The sequence below is a fragment of the Anolis sagrei genome, chromosome 11 (genome assembly GCF_037176765.1).
Source record: "Anolis sagrei isolate rAnoSag1 chromosome 11, rAnoSag1.mat, whole genome shotgun sequence".
NCBI classification, from domain to species: domain Eukaryota; kingdom Metazoa; phylum Chordata; class Lepidosauria; order Squamata; family Dactyloidae; genus Anolis; species Anolis sagrei.
In genome coordinates this window covers 26,809,500-26,834,144 of record NC_090031.1, presented here as the reverse complement: position 1 = coordinate 26,834,144, position 24,645 = coordinate 26,809,500, and the positions used below count along the sequence as shown (strand labels likewise).

The following is a 24,645-nucleotide window of genomic DNA, read 5'->3' as shown; positions in this document are numbered from 1 at the left end:
TCTCTCCTTATGTCGGTCTCCATCAAAGTCTCCGGATCCAGACCTGCTTCGCTTGTGGCCACTCTATCATGTGTTTTCCATTGTATTCACTTGGGGTCATTTGGCTGCCATAAATCCTGATTATCTCTAGCTAATTTCCCATGTTTATTGTTTAGAGTGTTCCTATTTGGATATTGCAAATGACCAGTTTTGTTATTCCATCACCCTTTAAAATCATCATCACTTGTATGTACGCGGCTTGTTATAACCAATAAGCTTGAATTTCCAGTGGACGTTTGCGCGGTTTCCTGTATTTGAGGCAACCACATTGTCTTGGTGGTGTTTTGGGTGCTGTGCCGAATGGTTACTTATGGGAATGAGAGCTCCAAAGCATCTGGATAGTTACAGATCGTTGTATTTTGCTCTGATCCCATCCTGTCCTTGCAGTGCTGGCTGTATAGAATTCTTTATTTAATTGGGTTTATTTATATGTTTCTGGGTGGAAACTCTCCAGGCAAAATATATGGCAGTATTAGTTTGCCTTTGTGTGTGGTGTGCCCATCTGTAAACGTGACAATAAAACCCACATTGCCCTCCTGCATGCTTGTTTTCGAGGTGTTTGCTTCACTGCAATGTTCTCCAAAAATGGATCAGGTCAACAACTAGTCCAACATTTCTCAACCTGGGGGTCGGGACCCCTGGGGGGGGGGGTTGCAAGGAGATATTAGTTAGGTCACCAAAGACCACCAGAAAACACAGTACTTTTTATTGGTGATGGGAGTTCTTTGTGGAAAGTTTGGCCCAATTATCTTGTTGGTGGGATTCAGAATGCTCTTTGACTGTAGGTGAACTATAAATCCCAGCAACTACAACTCCCAAATGTCAAGGCCTATTTTCCCCAAACTCCAAGTTTGGTCCAGATCTATCATTGTTTGAGTCCACAGTGTTCTCTGGATATAAGTGAACTACAACTCCAAAACTCAACGTCCGTGCCCACCAAACTCTTCCTGTATTTTCTGTTGGTCATGGTAGTTCTGTGTGCCAAGTCTGGTTCAATTCCATCAGAATGCTCTTTGATTGTAGGTGAATTATAAATCCCAGCAACTACAACTCCCAAATGACAAAATCAACCCCCACCCCCCCCAACCTCACCAATATTCATATATTGGTGTATCATGTATTTGTGCCAAATTTGGTCCAGTGAATAAAAATACATCCTTCATATCAGATATTTACATTATTTATTATTTATTTATTTACGGTATTTGTATATCGCCTTTCTCAACCCGAAGACGACTCAAGGGGGTTTACAGTCGGCAACAATTCAATGTCCTAACAGACATAAATACAATTAGAAACATTTGGCATATTATATAAAAACATACAAAACCATTATGATTCATAACAATAGCAAAACTACAGTTATGAAATACCTACAAAAATGATTTAGTGGTTGGGGGTCACCACAACACGAGGAATTGTATTAAGGGGTCATGGCATTAGAAACACTGATTTATATGTTTCTGGATGGAAACTCCAGAGGCAAAATATATGGCCGTATTGGTTTGCCTTTGTGTGTGGCGTGCCCATCCGTAGACGCGACAATAAAACCCCCATTGCCCCCCTGCGTGCTTGTTTTCGAGGTGTTTGCCTCCCTGTAAGGTTCTCCAAAAGAGGATCAGGTAAACAACTGTTCTCTTGTCGGATGCCTGTCCTGCTTGGTAGGGTTGAAAAGGGTGGGTTGATGCTTGCAAGCACAAGGAATAGATTGCTTGCTGGCTTTCCAAAGGAGATGGGCTCTTTCCCTGCATTGGGGGGATGAATAGAAAAGCAGCTGGCTTTCTTCCCCTCCCTCTTTTCCTCCCCCTTTCCCCTCTTCCACCTAGTGCTGCTGGGATAAGAGTGCATCCCGCTAATAGGCTGCAGTGTGCAAAGTCTCCCTCCCCGGCTGGTGCCTATTTCCTTGATGCAAAACAGCCTCTCGGCCCCTAATTATGGCTTGGGGAGGATTTGTGCCCCCCTTCCTCACTCCGGCAGGAGGTGGCTCGTGGGATGGATACCGCTTTCCAAAAGCCTTTCATGTTGGGAGCCGATGTTTTTGCAAGTGCTTGGCCTCCGCGTACGCCAGGAGACAAAAGCGCCAACCCTTTCTGTCTGGACAGGAAATATTTCCCGTAATGCATCCCCCTCTATGGCAATAAATTCCTCGATAAAGAGCAAGAGAGAGAGAGAAGGAACGGGTTCCTGTAGCCTGAAGGTTTGCTGACTCTTAGCATTTGAGTCCAAGGAGTGCTTGGTAGCTGAAAGTTTATATATATTTTAAGTACTGGTGAGGGCAGAAAAAGCTTCCTTTTCACCCGTTATTAAAAAGTGGGTTTTTGTTGTTGTTGTTGAAGGAGCTTTTGGATTAGAAATATAAAATTGAGCCTTTCCACATGTGTTTGCACATGTTTGGTAATCCAGTCTCAAATATACAGGATGGAGTTACAATATTCTGCTTTAAAGGAGATGTTAAGAAAAGAGCGAGGGGGAAAAAAGACCCCATTGGCACACAAGGTCAGTGTTGTTCAGGAAACCTGGTTGGTCAGGACATTTGAGGTTAATTTCTGGGAATTTTCTGATGTTTGAGAATGGAACTCACATCCTTTGCCTATTTGAGAGGTTATAGATGCTAGGAGTGACCATGTTGCTTTCCTGGCACTGGGTTGTTGTGCATTTTCCGGGCAGTATGGCCATGTTCCAGAAGCATTCTCTCATGATGTTTTGCCTGAACCTATGGCAGGCATCCTCAAGAGGTTGTGAGGTCAGATCCAAAAGTATTTTTCCTGACGTTTCACCTGCATCTATGGCAGGCATCCTCAAGAGGTTGTGAGGTCAGACCTCTCACAACCTCTGAGGATGCCTGCCATAGATGTATGTGAAACATCAGGAGAGATGGCCTCACAACCTAGGAGGATGCCTGCCATTGATGCAGGTAAAATGTCAGGAGAGAATGCTTTTAGAATATGGCCATACAGCCCGGAAAACTCACAACAACCCAGTGATTTCAGTCATGAAAGCCTTTGACAATGCATTTTCCTGGCACTTTCCCGTCCATGCATTTGTAACAACAACAAAACAACATCAACAATAATATATTTTCCTTCCTTCTATTTGTGTTTGCTTCTTATTTGTGTTTATTTTTAAGCACGCACACACAGACAATTCGGCATCTCAACATTCCTTCAGCACTGCTGAAGAAAAAAGGAAATGGTGGCTTATATTTTCCTACGATTCACGAATTGGTTAGCGAATGATCAAGCATTTTCTGTTGGTGTATTGGAAACGGCTTATATTTTGCTACGACCCATTTATTGTTTAGTGAACAATCAAGCATTTTCTGTTTTCTTCCCGTGAGTCGTCCCCAACAAGGAATAAAAGCACATTTCCTATTGCATTTGGCTTCTCTTTCCCTTTTTCAGAATTTCTTGGACGATAATGAGCAATAGTTGGTAACAAACACTGTGATTTTTAAAGTAATATGTCATTGAGTATGCATTCTCTGCTTTGGAACACCCAACCTTCACGGCAATTTGTAGCAAGGCTTTTCCATTAGCTGTGGCCAAGAACATAAATGGGTAGAGATGCTTCTTAATAATTTCCCATTACGTTGCGCTTCGAGAAAGCCTTTCTGTTTTGCTTTAGAGATGGAACGAGTGGGAGTGTGGAAGGCAGTTGTGTCAGTCCATTCCAAACATTAAAATAGTGCAAATGTTAAAATAACTTCAGATCCACTGATCTGTTAAAAGTCATCCTGATTTTTGGGTTTTTTAAATGGTGATGTCGGAGGAGAAACAACACTTTTTTTAGGAAGGGGGATAAATGATTTTGATGAAAAAAGGGATGAAGCCCATAGAAGAAATTTAGTTTTCCATTGCCTTGATCAGTAAGGTTAGAGAACCAGATCAAGCCTCTAATATAATTCTTTGGACTATATCTCCCTTCTGGATTTTATTTTTTCAACCTGTTTTATACATTGGGCTGTTCTCTTACCACCTTTTCTGCATGATGAACTTCTCGTGTGTGTTTGTGTATATATATTTATGTAATATACATGTGTGTGCATATATATAGGTGTGTGTGTAAATGTGTATGCCATACAACATATATATGTGTGTGTGTAATATAAGTATGTGTGCATGTATATAGCTGTGTGTATGTATATCTTTATGCTTACATATATATATATACACACAATATATATACACGTGTGTGCATATATATAGGTGTGTGTATGTATATGTGTATGCCTGTGGGTATATATATATATATATACATACACACACACTCACATGACATGTATGTATGTATGTATATGTGTGTATATATATATATATATATATATATGTAATATACATATGTGTGCAGATATATAGGTGTGTATGTATATTTGTATGCTTGTGTGTATATATACACACATACACACAGGACATATATATATCTGTGTATATATATATCTGTGTGTATATATATATATGTATGTATATATATGTGTGTGTGTGTATATATATATATCTGTGATATACATATGTATATAGGTATGTATATGTGTATGCGTCTATATACACATATACACACACTACATATATACACATGTGTGGATGTAATATACATGTGTGCATATATATATATATATATATATAGGTGTGTATGTATATGTGTGTATATATACATATCTATATATACATATAATATATATCTATATATACATATAATCTATCAGCACTGTTTACAAGTCCAGCACACACCAACTTTTTCAAACTGCAAAATGGTTTGAGCTGCTGAAATCTTATTAAATTGTTTTGTGAATAAAGCCTCTTGAGTATAAATAAAACCTTCATTATTTCACTCTGTCCCAATGATCAAGGACGTGGCCTCTGGGGCCATTGCTCTGGGAGGATTGCTGTGTGCCTTCTGCTCATTTCTGACTCATGGCAACCCCCTTTGCTCCAAGATTTGTGCAGAGAGAAGCCCAACGTTGCCTTCCTTTGAGGCTGAGAGAGTGTCATCAGCCCAAGATCACACCCAATGTGGTTCTCAGTTTGGAAATAAGCCTGGTGAAAAGCTCTCTTTTTCAAGAACCTACAGCTGCCTCTACACGGGAGAACGAATGAAATTTGGCACCACTTTAATTGCTATATAGTCTTGGGAATTGTAATTTGTGGAGGCCCCAGCCCTCTTTGAGAAATCTTTGCAAATCTACAACTGCTATGATTCTATAGCATTGAGCCATGGCTGTTAAAGTGATGTCAAACAGCAATACTTCTACAGTTCTGCGATAATTCTACAGTTCTGTGGTTCTAAACACAGTGTATTTTGGAATAGCTGCACAATATGTTTATCACCTTGGTAGAAACACATTGAAACCATCTATTTTCACACAGTTAAAACTACCTTTTTTCAATATTATTATAGAATTGCTTGCAAATATAGCTGGCCATCAGTTTGCAATTACAGATGATAGAGTTCCAGGTTGTTGTGAGTTTTCCGGGCTGTATAGCCATGTTCCAGAAGCATTCTCTCCTGATGTTTCGCCTGCATCTATGGAGATAGAGTTTCGTTTTGTTGTCACTATATTGAAGGGATCTTAAAATTCCTTTTCTCTGTGAGCCAGGTTGTATGTTTTGGATTTCTTTTTTGTGGAATACATCTACACTGCAGGTTGACCCCACTTGGACTGCCCTGACTCAATGCTATGGAATCATGGGAGTTGCAGTTTTGCAAAGGCTTGGGCCTTCTCTTCCAAAGAGGGCTGGTACCTCCTCAAACTACAACTCCCAGGATTCCATAGCATTGAGCCTTGGCTGTTCATGTGCAGAGTTAATGCAGTTTGACACCACTTGAACAGCCAAGGCTCAATGGTATGGAATCCTGGGAGTTGTAGTTTGAGGATTTACCTTACTTATTAATGTAAGTAAGGTACCTCCTCAAACTACAACTCCCAGAATTCCATAGCACTGAGCCTTGGCTGTTCATGTGCAGAGTTAATGCAGTTTGACACCACTTGAACAGCCAAGGCTCAATGGTATGGAGTCCTGGGAGTTGTAGTTTGAGGAGGTACCTTACTTATTAATGTAAGTAAGGTACCTCCTCAAACTACAACTCCCAGGATTCCATACCATTGAGCCTTGGCTGTTCAAGTGGTGTCAAACTGCATTAACTCAGCAGTGTAGATACACCCTTTGCTTTTTCCCCTCCCTCTTCCCCTTGCCTATAGAGATGTCATTTGAGACAGTGAGAAGAATGTGTTGGTCATAAGGCGGAGGAGCATAAAACAGAATTGATGCCCTGTATAAGCAAAGCTACGGAGTTGCTACTAAAGATATCGCATATGTATTTCATTTCCAGTAAGGCGTTACTCTCAGCCTTTGTAGATGGGAAGGATTAGCATTTATAATTCATTGTTAGCTTTCCTCATTTGCGAATGACTTTAAATAAAGGTTTATTTTATTCCATTCCTCATACTGGATTCTGATCTTTAGATCCTTCCCCTGTATATATCTAATTCCAAATGGAAACAATAATAACTTCCCAACAAAGAATTCCCCCAGGCAGTAAAAAGTCAGACCTTGACAACTGTTAGGTCATTAAATGCTAATCAAGGTGGCCAATTCCTACATTCACACCTACCTCAAACAGGCAAGAGTTCTTTCTCTCACTCTAGACATTATTAAACAGATATATAAACCCTATTTTCATAGTTTCTAACAGACCTCACAACCTCTGAGGATGCCTGCCATAAATGCAGTTGAAATGTCAGGAGACAATGCTTCTAGAACATGGCCTTATAGCCTGGAAAACACACAACAACCCAATAATAACACAGTACCATTATTACTTTTATTTTTGGAATGAAATAAAATTTAGAGCAAGAAGGGACATAAAGTTCATTTTTGTATGCTTCCACCTTGTTTATATTGGAAAAGATTTCTCCTCCTTTTTCTAATGGCCAAGTCTTTCATTGCGGAAACCTCTTTTTGTGTTTTGCACCAGAAAGTAAATCTCGATGCCCTAAACAAGGCCTTATGTGTCTTAATAATACATCCAGCCTCTTCCAGTGTTAACATTGTATTTACTTGTTATTCTGTTTTGATTGTAAACATGGTAAAAGAAATAATCTATAAATAATCAGGATGCTCATTTGAAACATAATAGTATCATTGAGAGTGAAGGCCTTTCATTTTCTTTCCTTCTGCCACAGTCAATCTGAAATAAGGGTGTCTATCTGTAGGGCAGTGTTTCTCAACCTTCCTTGTGCCGTGACCCCTTAATACAGTTCTTCATGTTGTAGTGACCCAACCATAAAATTATTTTTGTTGCTACTTCATAACTATAGTTTTGCTACTGATATGAATCATAATGTAAATATCTGATATGCAGGATGTATTTTCATTCCCTGGACCAAATTTGGTACACGCCCAAATTTGAATACAGGTGGGATTGGGGGATAGGGATTGATTTTGTTATTTGTAGTTGCTGGGATTTATAGTTCACCTACAATCAAATGGCATTTTGAATTCCACCAACAATGGAATGGAACCAAACTTGGCCTACAGAACTCCCATGAGCAGCAGAAAATACTGGAATGGTTTGGTGGGCATTGACCTTGAGTTTTGGAGTTGTAGTTCACCTTCATCCAAAGAGCACTGGACCAAACTAGGCAATGTGCCCAAATGTGAACACTGGTGAAGTTTGGAGAAAATAGGCCTTGACATTTGGGAGTTGTAGTTGCTGGGATTTATAGTTCACCTACAATCAAAGAACATTCTGAATCCCACCAGCAATAGAATTGGGCCAAACTTCCCACACCTATGCCTAGCCTCGCATGATTTATTTATTTATTTATTTACCATGTTTGTATTCCACCCTTCTCACCCCGAAGGGGACTCAGGGTGGAGTACAATGCACATATAAATGACAAACATTCAATGCCATTTAGACATACAACATATCGAGTCAGACACAGAGGCAGTTTAGCATTCTAGCTTTTCTGGCTCCATGAGGGTATGCTCGATTCTGGCCACAGGGGGCGCTGCCTCTCTTTTCACCATCCATTTGTTACACCTTTGAAGGAGTACTTCCTCATTCTTCCTCATTCTTCTGCACGCTGCTGGAAGATTTTATGGCATTGTAAATAAGTTAAATGTTCTCCCTCGCCCGCACGCGCAGACCATGCTGCCATGCACCAAGCACGCCTGCTCTCCCTTCCTCACTTGGAATCTCAGAAACAGCCCTCCCCTTGGCTGAGAGATCTGCCAATCACAGTGGAGGTGGGCTTTTGGTGTCTGTTTCCAAAAAGGACGAGAAGGACAGGTGGAGAGATCTTCAGCCTTCTCTGCCAAATGGGTTCCTAAAACCATCCGCAAGATATGTTTTCTGATGGGCTTTGGTGACCCCTCTGGTCCCCCGCCTGACCTCCCCAGGGATCCTGCCCCTCAGGTTGAGAAACACTGCTGTAGGGAATGATAAACTTTGTGTATTCATAATGGTGAATTGACATTGTAGAATTAAAACACTTTGACACCACTTTTAACTGCCATGGCTCAATGCTATGGGAGTTATGGTCTTACAAAATCCTTCCGTTCCAAAGAGTGCTGAGATCTGTCAAAATTACAAAACACAGGGTTTCATAGCATTGGGGGGCCGTGTTAGCACAGCGGTTTAAAGCCTCTAGCTGCAGGAAAGCTGCTGACCAGAAGGTCAACGGTTCAAGTCAGGGTGAGCACTCAACTGTCAGTCCTAGCTCTCTGCCTACCTAGCAGTTCAAAAGCATGCAATGTGAGTAGGTACCGCCTTCTGGTAAAAAGGTTAAAAGGCGCAAAAGGTGCCCTATGCAGACATGCTGGCAAAAGATTGGAGAAGGCTACGGCCAGCAAGCTCCTTTGGCATGGAAAAATGGAACAACAGCACCTCCCCATGGTCGGAAGTTGAGTATTGTTGGAGCATGCAAGAAATCAGTTTGTGTGTATGTGTCAACTGTAAAAAAAAAAAGCATGATGCTGATTGGTTGAGCTTCGCTTGGGGAGATGGCTGAGCCTGGGACTTTTGGATACTGTTACATTTTCAGGTTTAAGTTATGCAGATTCTTGCAGAGAAGCAGGCAGAGAGACAGAGTTTGGAGTGGTTTCTTGCTTTATGAGCTGCTGGAGGGAGGTTCTCCTCATGGACAAAGAAAGTCTATTTTAAATCTCTCATAAAAGGACATTATGTGAGTCGATGCCACTGATCACATGATTGTAAATATGTTGTTCTGAACTATGAAGAGTAAACTACTTGTTTACATGGCATATTTTCTTTCTCTGGCAAAGCAGTGTGTGGGCTGACCAAACGTGAACTACGCATGATTTTCATTTTGTCACAAGCATTGCCTCCAGACGCCGGAAATTGATAAAAGGGCGTCTGGAGGTGTAGTGTATGTCATTGTTTGTGTTAAAAGGCATTGAACATTTGCCTTACATGTACTGTAATCCATTCTGAGCCCCCCCACCCCCAGATAAAGCGGAATATAAATAAAGTGTATTATTACTATTATTATTATTATTATTATTATTATTATTATTATTTGATACAAGATTAGTACACAGCAACAAGATCACTATGCAAGCTTTTGTATTTGATGACACGTCGGACACTTCCCAAGTGTCTAGGTCTGTGTGATGTATTGGCAAATAATGCATGCAGATCTGAGTAGGTTGGCCTTTTGCAGCTGACAGATGGTAATTTTATCAGCACCAATTGTTTTTAAGTGCAGGCCATGGTCTTGAGGCACTGCACCCAGTATGCCAATCACCACTGGGATCACGTGGATTGGCTTGTGCCAGAGTCTTTACAGTTCGATCTTTAAATCCTCATATTGTGTAAACTTTTCCAGTTGCTTCTCGTCAATCCTGGAATTGCAACATCGACGATCCATAGTTTGTTTTTTCCACGTTTGTGAGGTCAGGAATATTGTACCCCAAAACTCTGTCAGTCTGAATCCAGAAGTCCCAGAATGGCTTGACGTGTTCATTTTGTGTAATTGTTGTTGTTGCTGAGCCATGGCAGTTAAAATGGTGTCAAACTGTAGTGTAGATGCACCCATGCAGAGACTCTGAAAAGCCCCAGTTCGATTCAGTGGTCATATTTAAAGGGTCTTAAAAATACGTTTTTGACAATGGGATATTTTTAAATTCATGGTTCACCAGGGTTGTTTAAATAGGTAATTCTGTGCTTTGATCGTAGAGGTTACCTTGGATGAAAAAAAAGTATGGCGTCTCTCTCGTATCATAGCTGCTTAGAATTTTGCACATCTTCTGACCGTATGGGATAATTAAACACAAAGCTGTTGAAATACCCATTTTTTCTCTTCCTTTGCCTTTCCTCTCACAACTTCCTATAATGTCTAAATACTCAGAGGTAGTGAACTAGCACCATCTTCTGGACATTTTGGATTTTGGCCTCATTTTTCTCTCTTTTGTTCTTCCTATCCTTTTTTTGATTCCACTTTGAGATGTAATATATTTCTTCTCTTTATGTCATTCACATGGATATTCTGTGGCCTCATATATCTTTCTTCTCCATTTGCCTTTTTAGGCTTCTGATGCCAGTTCTGAAAAGTTGTTCAACACAACTGCAAACAAAGGTAAGTGTGCATTCTTCCCATATCCTATAATATCTACTTCCATGTTCACCCCAACCCAAAATACTTTGACTTTATGTTTGCAGTAAGAAACATAGGCAGTTTCATGCTCCAAAATGTGTTTTGTTTTGGTGTTCTCAACTGTGTTGGGTATCTTGCACAGCAACCCATTGAAGCAAAAAACAAAAAACAAAACAATAAAAACAACAACAACAAAATAAAACAAAAGCCATGTTAATATTTTCAGTAAATAAAGCATATCTCTGGGTTGCTGTAAGTTTTCCGGGCTGTCTCGCCATGTTCCAGAAGCATTCTTTCCCGACGTTTCACCCTCATCTATGGCAGGCATCCTCGGAGGTTGTGAGGTCTGTTGTGTGGTTTATATATCTGTGGAATAATGTCCAGGGTTGGAGAAAGAATTCTTGTCTGCTTGAGGCAGACAAGATGAAATACAATTCATGATTAGTTGTGCTTGCTTTTTGGACAATGGTTGTCTTAAAGTGTGGTCTGAAAATATTTCCTTGGGCGAAATCATATAGTGGAATTCAAAATAAATAAATAAATCCAGATTCAGCGCCGAAAGGAACACATGAGTCATGTTTTATTTAGTCCAGCATTCTCTTTGGATGCTCACCAATCTATGGGAAGTTCACACACCGGGCTTAAGAGTTACAGTTGAGCTGTCCAACATTAGATATGGTAAAATATAGTAGTCATGGGCCCGAAATTTGTTTCATCAGTTTGATTCTTGTTTCCTTTTTTGTTCAGTCCATTTGGATGGCATGAAATGGGAAGGCCCCTTTGGAACAAAACAAAACTAGACTTGATACAAAAGGCAGGCGGGAGTGGGTACCGGCTCTAAGCCTGCTTTTCGGATCAATTGCCATGCACATAGACTGAAAGCACCAGGGTCTGGCAGGGCCTGCAATCAAGCATTGGGTAAGGCTTTGGGCCTACGAGTGCAGGTTGTGGGCCTACGTGCCCGGGCTTCACGGGGCCTTCAGTCGAGCACTCTTTACTTGATGCTCGGCTGCAGGCAGCTCGGAGCTTTGGGCCTATGCACCCCGGCCTGGCAGGGCCTGCAGCTAAGTGCACTCCTTACTCGACACTCAGCTGCAGGTCCTGCCAAGCCTGGCTGCATAGATCCAAAGCCTGCACCCATAGGCCCGGGCACTTTGAAGTCTGCCCCCCGCCCCCAAATGGGTCGAAAGAAAATTGATCTTTCAGCTCTGAAAACAGAAACAAATATCTGACATCCCCATTTTGGGAGTCGCAGTTGAAATGGATCAAGGCCCCCACCAAAATTTGTGACACAAAACAGATGAAGGTAAGCCCCAAATGCACAACTCTAATATATAGCCATCACTACTATAGGATAGAGTTGTCTTCTATTGATATGGTTAATCCCCTTGTAAATTAATGGATTATATGTTGTGAACTTCCATAATCCAGCCAGTATCCATATTTTGCTTGTGCTGGACCTCCCATTGCCTCGCTTCACAGGGTGATCCTGGCTTGTCATATTATGAGAAGGAAATAACGTGGGAATTCCTCATCCTTCTACCCAAGACCCTGGGGTGCCATTTCGAATCAGGGCAGACAAGACTCGCAATGGTAATAACAGCGGGAGAAGGAATGTGCCTCTTGAGGGCATCTCAGAGGCATCTGCTTGACAGTGCAAGATGAGACAGGCCTGTGTTTCACCTCTAAGAGCCAAAACATGGGCTAGTCATCTGACTGAGTACACAATGTATGGCTCCCATGACCACATTTCTATCAAAGGGCTTTGTGTACTTTGATCTTTTTCCTCCGTACTCATAGCTTGCAGGAATTCCTTTGTCGAATGAGATACGCCTTGTTAAATTCACAATTTGAGTATTGGCCTGCTTTTACATCATATGATGCTTTTCCATGTGTGTCTTAAAGTGCCCTTTGAAGCTGTGAGCTGCAAAAACTAGTGATTATTCAAGATTCTAGTAAAGTTCTTGAGAACATTGAACAAGGAAGCATTGATATGTGTGCTTCATTTGAAAGTCAAGTCTTCTGCATCTTGGATTGAAATGTCTACATATTTATCCCCATAAATCGTAGGCACATCCTTGCGGGAATGGGGATTGGAGGCACTGTTTTGCAGTGGCTCTGGTCCTTCCTGGAGTGTTGTTCTCACAAGGTGTTGTTGGGGGACACTGCTCTGCCCCGCCATCATTGACTTGCGGAGTCCCACAAGGTTCAGTATTGTCCTCCATGTTGTTTAACATCTACATAAAGCTGATGGGGGAGATCATCTGGATTTTTGGAGTTTGATACTATCTGTACTCAGATGATGTCTAACTGTATCACTCTTTCCCACCTACACCTAAGGAGGCTGTTCAGGTCCCGAACTGGTGTTTGGTGGCAGTGATGGTCTGGATGAGGGCAAACAAATTGAAACTGAACCCAGACAAAATGGAGGTACTCCTGGACAGTCGTAAGGCCGAACAGGGTATAGGGTTACAGCCTGTGTTGGATGAGGTTACAGTCCCTCTAAAGATGCAGGATCTCAGCTTGGGAGTGATCCTGGATTCATCTCTGAGCCTGGAACCCCAGGTTTTGTCGGTGGCCAGGGGAGCTTTGCACTGTTAAATTTGCGGGTCTGTACTTTGGGAAGCCAGACTTGGTCACGGTGGTCCATGCTTCTGTTACATCTCGAATAGATTACTGTAATCCATGCTATGGGGGCTGCTTCTGAAGACTGCCCAGAAGCTTCAAATAGTCCCAACGGATGGCAGCCAGATTTCTCACTGGAGCGGCGTACAGGGAGTATGCAACCTCCCTGTTATGTCAGCTCCACCGGCTGCCAGTCTGCTACCGGGCTCAATTCAAAATGTTGGCTTTGGTCTATAAAGCCCTAAAACAGCGGTTCCCAACCTTTTTTTGACCAGGGACCATAGACCAGGGGCCACTCTCCAACATTAGTACCAAAAGGGTCACAAAACGGGTTTTGACCAACTTTAGATTCGATTTGGTTATTTGGGGTGCTTATTCAGAAAATTGCATTGTATAGACCACATTCGCTCCAGTTTCTGATACAGAACTCATGCCATCCAGTAGCTCGCCTACAGAAAACTATATTTAATAATCTAGATCTGATGTAGTACTAGTAATCTTTCAATGGTGATCAGGAATTTGGACATGACCTTCAGTCCATCAGAGTTGATGCTTCAGTGGTTCAGTGCTGGTGGTCTTTGCTTCTTCCAGCACGCTGACATTTGTCTGCCTGTCTTCCCAAGAATTTTGTAGGATTTTTCAGAGGCAACGCTGATGGAATCATTCCAGGAGATGAGTGTGACATCTGTAGACAGTCCACATTTCACAGGACTGTCTTTATAGCTTTATAAACAAGCACCTTGGTCTCCCTATGGATGTCCCGATCCTCTAACACTTTGCTTCATTCGGAAAAATGCTGCACTCGCAGAGCTCAGGTGGTGTTATATTTCAGTATCAATGTTGACTTTTGTGGAGAGATGGCTGCCAAGGGAGAGCAAATAGTCAACATTTTCTAATGTTGCACCATTTAGCTGTATTTTGGCATTGCAGAAAGATTGGCTGGTGACTGCTGGAAGAGCACTATGGTTTTCTTGATGTTTAGTGAGAGGCCGAGCTTCTTGTGTGCTTCTGCAAAGGTGTTTAAAGTGGCTTGTAGGTCTTTTTCTGAATGCACACGTACTATGTTATCATCGGCATACTAGAGTTCTATAACAGATGTTGTTCTGACCTTGTTTTTGGCTTTCAGTCTGCTGAGCTTAAATAGTTTGCCATCTGTCAGGTAGATGAATTCCACTCTGGTGGGAAGCTTCCCATCAACAAGAAAGATGAAGTATCATAGGTAGAGTATGTAGAGGAGTTGTGAAGGCCCAAAATCTTGGTAGTGGTTATCTTGAAAATAACTTGAAGATCTATTTCACTGATACAGCTTTCCTACACCATTCTTTATAGCTGTCACAGCCATTTTTTAGGCAGTTATAGAAAGCCTTTCACTTTTTAGTTAGGCTGTTTGTTGGATAGCAGACAACAGTCCACTACTACAGACTGAACTCAAAAGTGTCAACAACTTTGTAGGGTCAACTAGAGGCTGTGCGATGCTGGCAAAGCCTTTGGCACCCCAGGGCCACTTCCATGCTGCAATGAAAGAGGAGAGTGGGGTTGAATCAAAACTGTTGAATTCCTCATCCTCAAAGCCATCATTTCCCTGCAATGCCTTGCAGGAAAATTCTCTGCAATTTGTGAACCCTTCAGGAAAGTACTTGTGCTTCTTCTGTGAATCAGGGTCTCCCACAGCACGTAGATGACATGATGATTGGTTTTTTGAGACCTTGCTCAGGTTTAGAGAACCACAAGAGTCATCCTGCGTCCCTTATATGTAGCAAAGAGCTATCATTCTTCCTTGACAGAAGTCCTTCTGCTCTCAGTCTTAAGTGCACTTCTTTGGGAATCAATTGATTTTGTTTCCCAGCTAATTGTGCTGTGGATCAATAAAAACAGATAGTTTGTTGTATCCTCAGTGGGTTATGAGGACAAACTACTGGTTACCAAGGGCCTTCTGTGTTAAAGTCCACTTCTGGTTACTCTATTTTTCCTTCATTACAGTAGTATGATTTGAGCAGCACTCTTCAAAGCAATGTCTCATGGGCCATTGATTCCTGGTTTAGAAAAGAAAGAATCAGATGAGCCAATGGGCACAAGAATCGCACTGGTCTCTCCTATTAGAAAGCCCAAGAAGCACTGCTTTTTATGTGGTTAGAAAACAATTAGAGCAGTGTTTCTCAACCTTCCTAATGCCGTGACCCCTTAACACCGATCTTCATGTGTAGTGACCCCCAACCATAACATTATTTTCGTTGCGACCTCATAACTGTAATTTTGCTAGTTATGAATTGTCATGTAAATATCTGATATGCAGGATGTATTTTCATTCACTGGACCAAATTTGGCACAAATACCCAATAGGCCCACATTCGAATACTGGTGGAGTTGGGGGGTAGGGGATTGATTTTGTCATTTGGGAGTTGTAGTTGCTGGGATTTTTAGTTGACCTACAATCAAAGAGCATTCTGAACTCCACCAACAATTGAATTGAACCAAACTTGGCACCCAGAACTCCCATGACCAACAGAAAATACTGGAAGGGTTTGATGGGCATTGACCTTGAGCTTTTGAATTATAATTATCCTACATCCAGAGAGCACTGCGGACTCTAACAACTTATTTGTTTATTTATAACATTTCTACCCCACCCTTCTCAACCCCCGAGGGGGTCAGACAGGCTAACACTGGCAGCAATTCGATGCCACAATATCACAATATACAAAAATATAAAAACCTTAAATACACAATAGATTAAAACAATAACATTAATGATGGATCTGGATCAAACTTGGCACAAATACTCAATATGCCCAAATGTGTATATTTGTGGAGTTTGGGGGAAATAGACCTTGACATTTCGGAGTTGCAGTTGCTGGGATTGGTAGTTCATCTATAATCACAGAGCATTCCAAACCCCACAAATGAGAGAATTGGGCCAAACTTTCCACACAGAAACCCCATGACTTGAAGGTACTTGCTGGCATGAGCCTCTCTCCAGCCTCACACGCTGCCCCTCGCTCACACATGCGCATCACGCTGCCATGTGCCGAGCACGCCTGCTCTCCCCTCCCCACTTGGAATCTCAGAAACAGCCCTCCCCTTGGCTGAGAGACTGGCCAATCACAGCGGAGGAGGGATTTGGTGTCTATTTCCAAAAAGGAAGAGACCAACAGACATATCTTCAGCCTTCTTTGCCTAAGACCATCATAAATATGTTTCCTGATGGTCTTTGTTGACCCCTCTGAACCCCCCCCCCCCCGGGGTCCGTACCACCAGGTTGAGAAACACTGAATTAGTCAGAAATCCTTGATGTTTACTCAGAGATTCACCTTCTGCCCACCTACATATTACTAGGAAAATATGTTGACATGTTGTGGTTTGTTTTCCACTATGTCTATTTCTTGGCTTATTTTAATAGTTAGGAGGGTGCTTATGTGGTTATGCGCTTTGCTCCCGCCCAAGCTCCCTTTGTAGCCTTAGGAATATATACTAGGCCTATGTGAAGCCCACTCATTAGGTCTGCGATTCTCTAGGTAATTACAGTTCTCCTTCTGAAATGACTTTGATGTATATTGAATTCAATCCATTTTTAATTGCATAATGGAGCACTGGCCCTGTTATGCATTAACATCCCTTTGAAGTTCTGAACAGAGGGATTCCTCCCCTACTTCAAACTAAAACAAAGATGGGGAGAAAGAAGACCTAAATGGATTTATTTGTCTTGACATGCACAGAGGAACTTATTCTTAGAAGAAATTAAAAAAAAAAAAAACAGCAAGCAAAACGACAGAAGCCATACTTGCATTCAAGCGATTGGAATTCCCCAGCTGTATACCTTGTTTGTTGATGCTGTGCTGGAAAGTTTTCAAACTAATGATGCCCTCGGCATTCAAGGATCGACATACGGAGATTAGGATGTGCAATCTGCAGATCCGAGAGATCAAGCCAAGGAAGAATCATGCTTCCCCAAGCCCTCCAGTAATCTTGGAATTACTGCATATACAGTACTCATGTGGAAGTTGACTTAATGTACGAGGGTCGAATGAAAAGTAAAGCCTCCACCTTCGTAACTCTTCAACAGATGGCAGTACTAGTATGCGGCAGGTACTGGCTTGTTCAGTAGATTCCCCTCTACAGTTCCATTTTGGTGGGAAGCCTTAGCATCGAACGGTTGAGTTGTTAACGTGCGACGTATGGAACCCTGCGCAAATGGTCTGTCAATGCAACTTAAGCAACATGCAGCCATTGAATTCTTGACAGCAGAAGGTGTTACCCCAAAGGAGATTAATCAGAGAATGCAAGCTATTTATGGGGATTGTGCTGATGTAAGTACTGCCAACCTAGCAGTTTGAAAACATGTAAATGTGAGTAGATCAATAGGTACCGCTCCGGCGGGAAGATAACGGCGCTCCATGCAGTCATGCCGGCCACATGACCTTGGAGGTGTCTACGGACAACGCTGGCTCTTCAGCTTAGAAATGGAGATGAGCACCACACCCCAGAGTCAGACATGACTGGACTTAATGTCAGGGGACTACCTTTACCTTTACCTAAGTACTGTGCATCATTGGGCGAATAAGTTTAAAGATATTGAGGTGGGAACATCTGACTTGCATGACAAAGAGTTAGACATCCTGTGACAGCAACAACCGGGTTTCACAAGCAAAACGTTGACAGATTGATTCAGGATGACCGTCGTATCACTCAGAGAGAAATTTCAAGCATAATTGGCATTTCACAAGAACGTGTGGGTCACATTATTGCTTTGCTTGGCTATCGGAAGATCTGTGCATGATGGGTACCCAGAATGCTGACGCCTGAAATGAAAGCACACAGACTTGATTCTTCAGAGACTGGATCTCAACACCGTACGACATCCTCCATACAGTCCAGATTTAGCATCGACTGACTTCCGTCTGTTCCCGATAATGAAAGAAGATCTACGGTGACATCATTATGCTTCTGATGAAGATGTTGAGAGATGCTGGTTGCAGAAACAGTGTCGACTTCTTCCGTGACGGCTTCAGAAAACTTGTTCATCATTGGCAGAAATGTATCCAAGTGTTTCATGATTATGTGGAAAAGTGAATAGTGGTAGTTAAAGAGCACATTCTAAGGATTATTTCTGCATTTGATTTATTAAACTATTCCCATCCAAACCCAAGTAACGAAGGTGGAGGCATTACTTTTCATTCAACCCTTTTAACTCTGAAACTGGGCAGAAATGCATGAAATGCAACACCATGGAGACGAGTGCAAAGTCCAATATTTCAGTCACACAAAAAGCACATGTATAGGATACCTGGCAAAATGCTAATATATAGAAACAGGTCCTTCAAGAAGATCAAGGCTCAAAAGGTGTAGAACGTCAACAAAGAAGGCATTCTTTGGGTAGAAGATTCCAGGTTTGCTCTCTTCTCCAGCCAAAAAAGGAGTGAGTTGTGCTGGGTTTGATGGGCAACAGTCTGACCTCTGTCCCCAGGTCTGATTTCACCTGTTGATAGACTCTATAGTAATGGTTCTCAACCTGTGGGCAGTGGACCACCAGTGGGCCATGAGGACAAAAATCTGGTCAGCGAGTGTCCTTCCTGTTTATTTATTTCCGCTCCTTTCACGCCGTCTGCCATTCCTTCCCTGTTGCTGATCAGCCCCGACCGTTTGGATATACCACATCAGCTCTAGATTATTAAATGGTTTCCTGTGGCAGAAAGAACTCATGTCTACTTGAGGCAAGTGTGAATGTTTCAATTGGCCACCTTGATTTGCATGTAATGGCCGAGCAGTTTCAAGGTTGGCTTCTTACTGCATGGGGGAATCCTTTGTTGGTAGGTGATTTGCTGGCCCTGATGGATTCTTGTCTGGAATTCTCCAATGTTTGAGTGTTGTTCTTTATTTAGAGTATATATCTTTTATATATTGTAAACCCGAAGTCATTTTTTGGAGCTGCTCTTTAAGGTCAGGTCAGTTGTGGTGTTTGGAATCTTCTTTTGTTGTATTTTTTATTTGTTTTGGTTTGTAATGATATGTTTGTATATTTCATGGGTTAGAAACTGATGGGTATTCAGAGGATAAGAGATACATTTATTTTCCCCCTTTCCTTTCCATGAGCCTCTTTTGTTTTCAGTGAAACACCATCACCAACATTCTTACTTTGTTGACATAATCAGTTTGAATGGACGAGTCTGTTTAGTGGTGAATGGGCCTCACTTGGGTTTCACTTCTGGCCAAGGTTTAGTTCCCATGAAAGGCTAAGGATTCTTTTGTGTCGGCTAAAGTCAACACAGGCCTTTCATCGCCTTTGCTTGGGAAGCTGTCTGCAAATCAGCTTTTTAGCTGATGTGGGATTATGTCTTTGCCCCTGATTTCCATCCAAATAGAAGCTTTTTTCTTTTTGCCCTCCAGAGGTTTCCTTCTTCGGACCATGTGCTAATTCCAGTTGGGAACATGAATTGCCAGGGAAGAATCAATGTAAATCCAGGTGCTTGCAAAAAAGAAGGAAAGCAAGAATGAAAAATAGCATGACTTATTGGTCTTTGTACAAGAACAATTAAAGAATACACACACACACATATTATTTTGAATTAAAAAGCCATAATGTGGCCCTTCCCAATCATGTGCTCCTGGAGTTTGTGATACAAAGGAAGAGAGAAACTTAGAGAAGTCAAACATAAATTCTAGACTTTGGGAGATCTGACTTCAGGGAATGTAAACATATACTGAGTATGATTCCATGGTCAGGAACACTAAAAAAAGAAGGGAGTTAATGATGGATGGGAGTTTCTTAAAAGTGAGATAATGAAGGCGTAATTGCAAACAGTGCCAACAAGTAGAAAAAAATCGGAGAAATGTAAATCAACCAGAATGGATGTCCAAAGAACTGAGCTAAGATTTTTGGTTACTCGGCATTGCCCGGGTTATTTGAAAAAGTCCATTTTTAAATTGTCCAAAATACATAAGGTTGTGGGTGAACTACAACTCCCATCTTGCCAGATTAGCCCCAAGAAACTCCGTCTGTATTTATAGTTTGTGATGTTGGGCAAGTTTGCTCTAGATGCATCATCAGTGGGGTTCAGTGTGCTCTCTGGCTGTAGGGTAAACTACAACTCCCACTATGGTGAGTCAGTCCCCTCAAACCCGTCCAGTAGGTTGGGTTAGTCATGGGGGTTCTGTGTGCCAAGTTTGGTCCAGGTCCATCATCAGTGGAGATCACAGAGTCTCTGGTTGTGGGTGAACTACAACTCCCAGAAAGGAAGGTCAATTCCCCGCAAATAGGAAAATGAGGTTTATATATCTGTGGAATAATGTCCAGGGTGGGAGAAAGAACTCTTCTCTGTTTGAGGTAGGCGTGAGTGTTTCAATTGGCCACCATGATTAGCATTTAATGGCCTAGCAGTTTCAAGGTCTGGCCCTGGCATATTATTTGAGAAGACAGAAATGCTGAACTACTCCAACAACTACTATGTCAGACTGCATAGAGAAGCCATTGAAATCCATAATTTCAACAGAAAGGAAGACACCATGAAAATGATCAAAATCTGGCTACCAGTATATAAAAAACCCTCTAAATCATAACACTCAAAACGGGGGAATTCCAGACAAGAAAAAATCAGAGCCAGCTAATCACCTCCCAACAAAGGATTCTCCCAGGCAGTAAGAAGCTAGACCTTGAAACTACTAGGCCATTAAATGCTAATCAAGGTGGCCAGTTGAAACATTCACCCCTACCTCAAACAGGCAAGAGTTCTTTCTCCCACCCTGGACATTCCACCAATATATAGACACAATAGACAACAAGGTTTCCATAACACGAACAAAGTTCTTTATGCTTCCTTCGTTGAACAGCTTCCATGCTTGGCTTCTTTCCCATGCAGATAAACAGCTTTGCTCTCACAGAGCCTCTTCTCACACCAAAGTTAAACAGGAGCTTCATACGGTAGCTTTTTACTCACAGCAGCCTTCATACACGGTGCCCTATAACCTGGGGCTTCTCTCACCGAAGCTTCTCACACCAGGCCTACTAACACTGAGGCCTACCTCACAGTGAGGGCTCTCTCAGACTGACACTTCTCACACTGAGGCGAACTAACACTGAGGCCTTCTTATACTGAGGCTTATCACCACACTGAGGCCCTTCCACAGAGACCTCTCACAGACTCAGGCCTGCTATGCAACATGCACAATTGCAACATTCACACTTGCCTCAAGCAGACAAAAAAACTTTCTCCTACCCTGGACATTGTTCCATAGATATATAAACCTCACTTGCCTAGTTTCCAACACACCTCTCAACCTCTGAGGATGCCTGCCATAAATGTGGGCAAAACATCAGGAGAGAATGCTTCTGGAACATGGCTAGATAGCCCAGAAAACTCACAACAACACATTGCATATCATCTGGCTTGTACTCGACAACAAGAACAGCAGACAATCTGAAATATCAACAAACTTCTGGTCCCAAGTATTTTGGATAAAGGAGACTCAACCTATATTACTTTCAAAGCAATTGCAGGAAAAGTAGGGTGGAATAAATTGTCTGACTTGTTGTTTTGATTCCACTCCTTTTCCAGAGCCCTTCATCCCTGACCAGTATATGGCGCTACAAAGTTTGTAGTTGGTGTTTTAAAATTAAAGGCTTTTTGTTTTGTGAAGTAAATATATTCTTATTGTTCAGTTTTATCCCTGCCAGGAAGTATTTCCAGTTGCTTAAGGAAAAGTTGCACGTGCTTTGCTTGTGAAATGTGAGTGCGGATTTCTCTGTCTGTATGTGTTTTACTTTTCAACCTCTGACTTCTCTGCAACAGATAGCCGTGGTGAAGATTGGGTTGTGTGTTGTGTAGCGCTTGGGATTTAATATGTACAGTGTCACACACACTATTGTGGTCTGAAGCAAGGATCCCGTCTAGAAACACGGCGCCTTGTCAAACTTGTAATATCCTTCTAGATTCTGTTCCGTGGCGTAATTGAGTTCAAGTGCGGTGTCTCTGCAACTGAAATAAACACTTCTCAACATTTCAGACAGTTAAGTGCAAAAGCTCATGCGTTTTAAATAAATAAGTGGAGAGCAGTCTTTTCAGCTGACAGCTCTGTGTTTGACAGGATTAAGTCTTCAGCCTGTGTGCCGTGGTTTCAGTTTCCTCCTTTGATCAGCCCTGTGTTTTGGTTATATTGGGGCTTTTAAATGTTTTGCGTTTGTTTGCAGACAGTTTGTTTGCACTTCGTGTACATCAGCCAGCTGTTCGCAAGCTGCACTAATGTCTCTTGTCAATTTGGGAGGCAACTGGATAGCTCTTCTTGTGGAGATGAAACATCGTTGTGGTTTGCTTATGGACTTTCTAGAAGATTTCTGGCATTGTGTGTGATTCTGGAGTTGACCGACCAGAGTGGACAACCTCTCATGGTCTTCGGCTTGACCAGGAAATGTTTAAGTATTTCTTCCTCTTATTTTTTGGTGAGGTTGAGGGATTTTAGTTCTAATCTATTACAGTAGTCCTCTAGAGATGGAAATTATGATTTCTTTTCTTCTCTGGATAGGCTTCACAGCTCAGGAAAGCTCACTGGCCATAGGTACAACTGTGAGCTCATGGACTGCACTTTCCTTACTCTTCAATCTTATTTATTTAAACCAGTGGTTCCCAACCTCTCATCCATGGACCACCAGTGGTCCACAAAAATGAAAATATGGTCTGTGGCCTCATCATTACTACACTTTTGCCTCAAAACCATGCTACAAGAGCGACTGATCTATGGAATTCTGTAATTGTAATTTGGTGAAGCCCTAGCACTCTTTAGGAAGTATCAACACCCTAAGTTGCTACTCCTAGGTTGCAACTGAACAGTCTTGTAACTTGAGTACTGGTGCTACCAAAACATATAATTATTCAGTTGGTATTCCAATCTAGCAAGGCAGGGTGTTTTTACACAGGGGTCTTGGAGGCCTCACATTCAAGACGTCACTATAATAAGTGATTCCCAACCTGTGGTCCGTGAACCACCAGTGATCCACAAGAATGAAAATATGGACCGTGGTCTCACCATTACTACACCGTTGCATTGAAACCACGTGGCAACGAGAGTGACTGGTCTCACAAAACCCTCTTACAGTGCTGGGGCAACTGGGATGTTGGGAGGGGAGAGGCTGACTACCCATGAAAAGTACTACCACGACATCAGCTCTAGACTATTAAATATTGTTTTCTGTGGGTGTGCAGATGGTGACTAGTGGATGGTATAGTGGATGGTATATGAGCTGATGTGGTCTATCTAATGCAATTTTCTAAATCAACACCCCAAATAACCAGACCAAATCTTAAGTTGACCAAAACCAGATTTGTAACCCTTTTGGTACTAATGTTGGAGAGTGGTCCCTGGTCAAATGGTTCCAGGTCAAAGAGACCCTGGTCAAGTGGTCCCTCGTCAAAAAAAGGTTGGGAACCTCTGATTTAAACTTTTGTCTACTACCTTTCAACCCTCCTTGGGCTCCAGTTGTTGTTGTGTTGTTGTTGTTACGTTTATTATTTTTATTTGTACTCCGCTTTTTCTCTCCACAAAGGAAACTCAAAGCAGTCATGAAAATGTATAATGAGAAAACATATTTCTTCCACATTTGTGATGTTTAATCAAATCCACAAACTTTTGTGGATTTGATTTAAATTTTCACTCTAGAAATCTCTAAGTCCTCTACTTGGAGCCAACCACAGAGTCATGCTAGAAGATGTAGAAATTTATTTTATTAGAAGAGTACCATCTTATGCGGAAAGGAAAATCATCTTATGTGGGTTGTATATGGGGATTTTTTTGATACATCTGTTAGTTTTGTGTTCTGTGGAAGTGTGCTTATTTGTGTTTTATTTTAATAGGTATTTAGTTGTAGTGTTTGTAGTTGTAGTGGGTTAAATGTAGATGTGTAGTTTTTAAGTCATACAACTTTTAAAAACTTGTTTTCATAGGGGTCCTGGGCCCATAACACCAGTGAATGTTGAGGGCTCAGTGCATACTTAGAGCATTAAATATGTTAATTAAAAAGACAAGACTCTTGTTTGGGTTGCTGTAAGTTTTTCAGGCTGTATGGCCATGTTCCAGAAGCATTCTCTCCTGATGTTTCACCTGCATCTATGGCAGGCATCCTCAGAGGTTGTGAAACCTCACAACCTCTGAGGATGCCTGCCAAAGATGCAGGTGAAACATCAGGAGAGAATGCTTCTGAAACATGGCCATACAGCCTGAAAAACTTAACAGCAACCCAGTGATTCCAGCCATGAAAGCCTTCGACAAGAATCTTGTTTAATTGTAAACAGCCAGAGCAGCTATTCATAGTTTTAAGAATTAGCAGAATCTTTGCTGTTGGATGGAATTTAAAATGACTCAAGACACAATGGTGTTGCCAT

The 24,645-nt window shown here is 41.8% G+C and overlaps 1 protein-coding gene across 9 annotated transcripts in view; it reads left to right on the top strand.

Annotated features, from left to right (window-relative positions):
* Window positions 1–24,645, top strand: part of AUTS2 (activator of transcription and developmental regulator AUTS2) — a 504,556-nt gene that overhangs the window by 439,774 nt on the left and 40,137 nt on the right. For all 9 annotated transcript variants that reach the window (XM_060756936.2, XM_060756935.2, XM_060756940.2 and 6 more), the window contains one exon: window positions 10,591–10,639. In XM_060756936.2, the coding sequence (XP_060612919.2) occupies window positions 10,591–10,639 (49 nt within the window). The remainder of the gene's footprint in view (window positions 1–10,590; window positions 10,640–24,645) is intronic.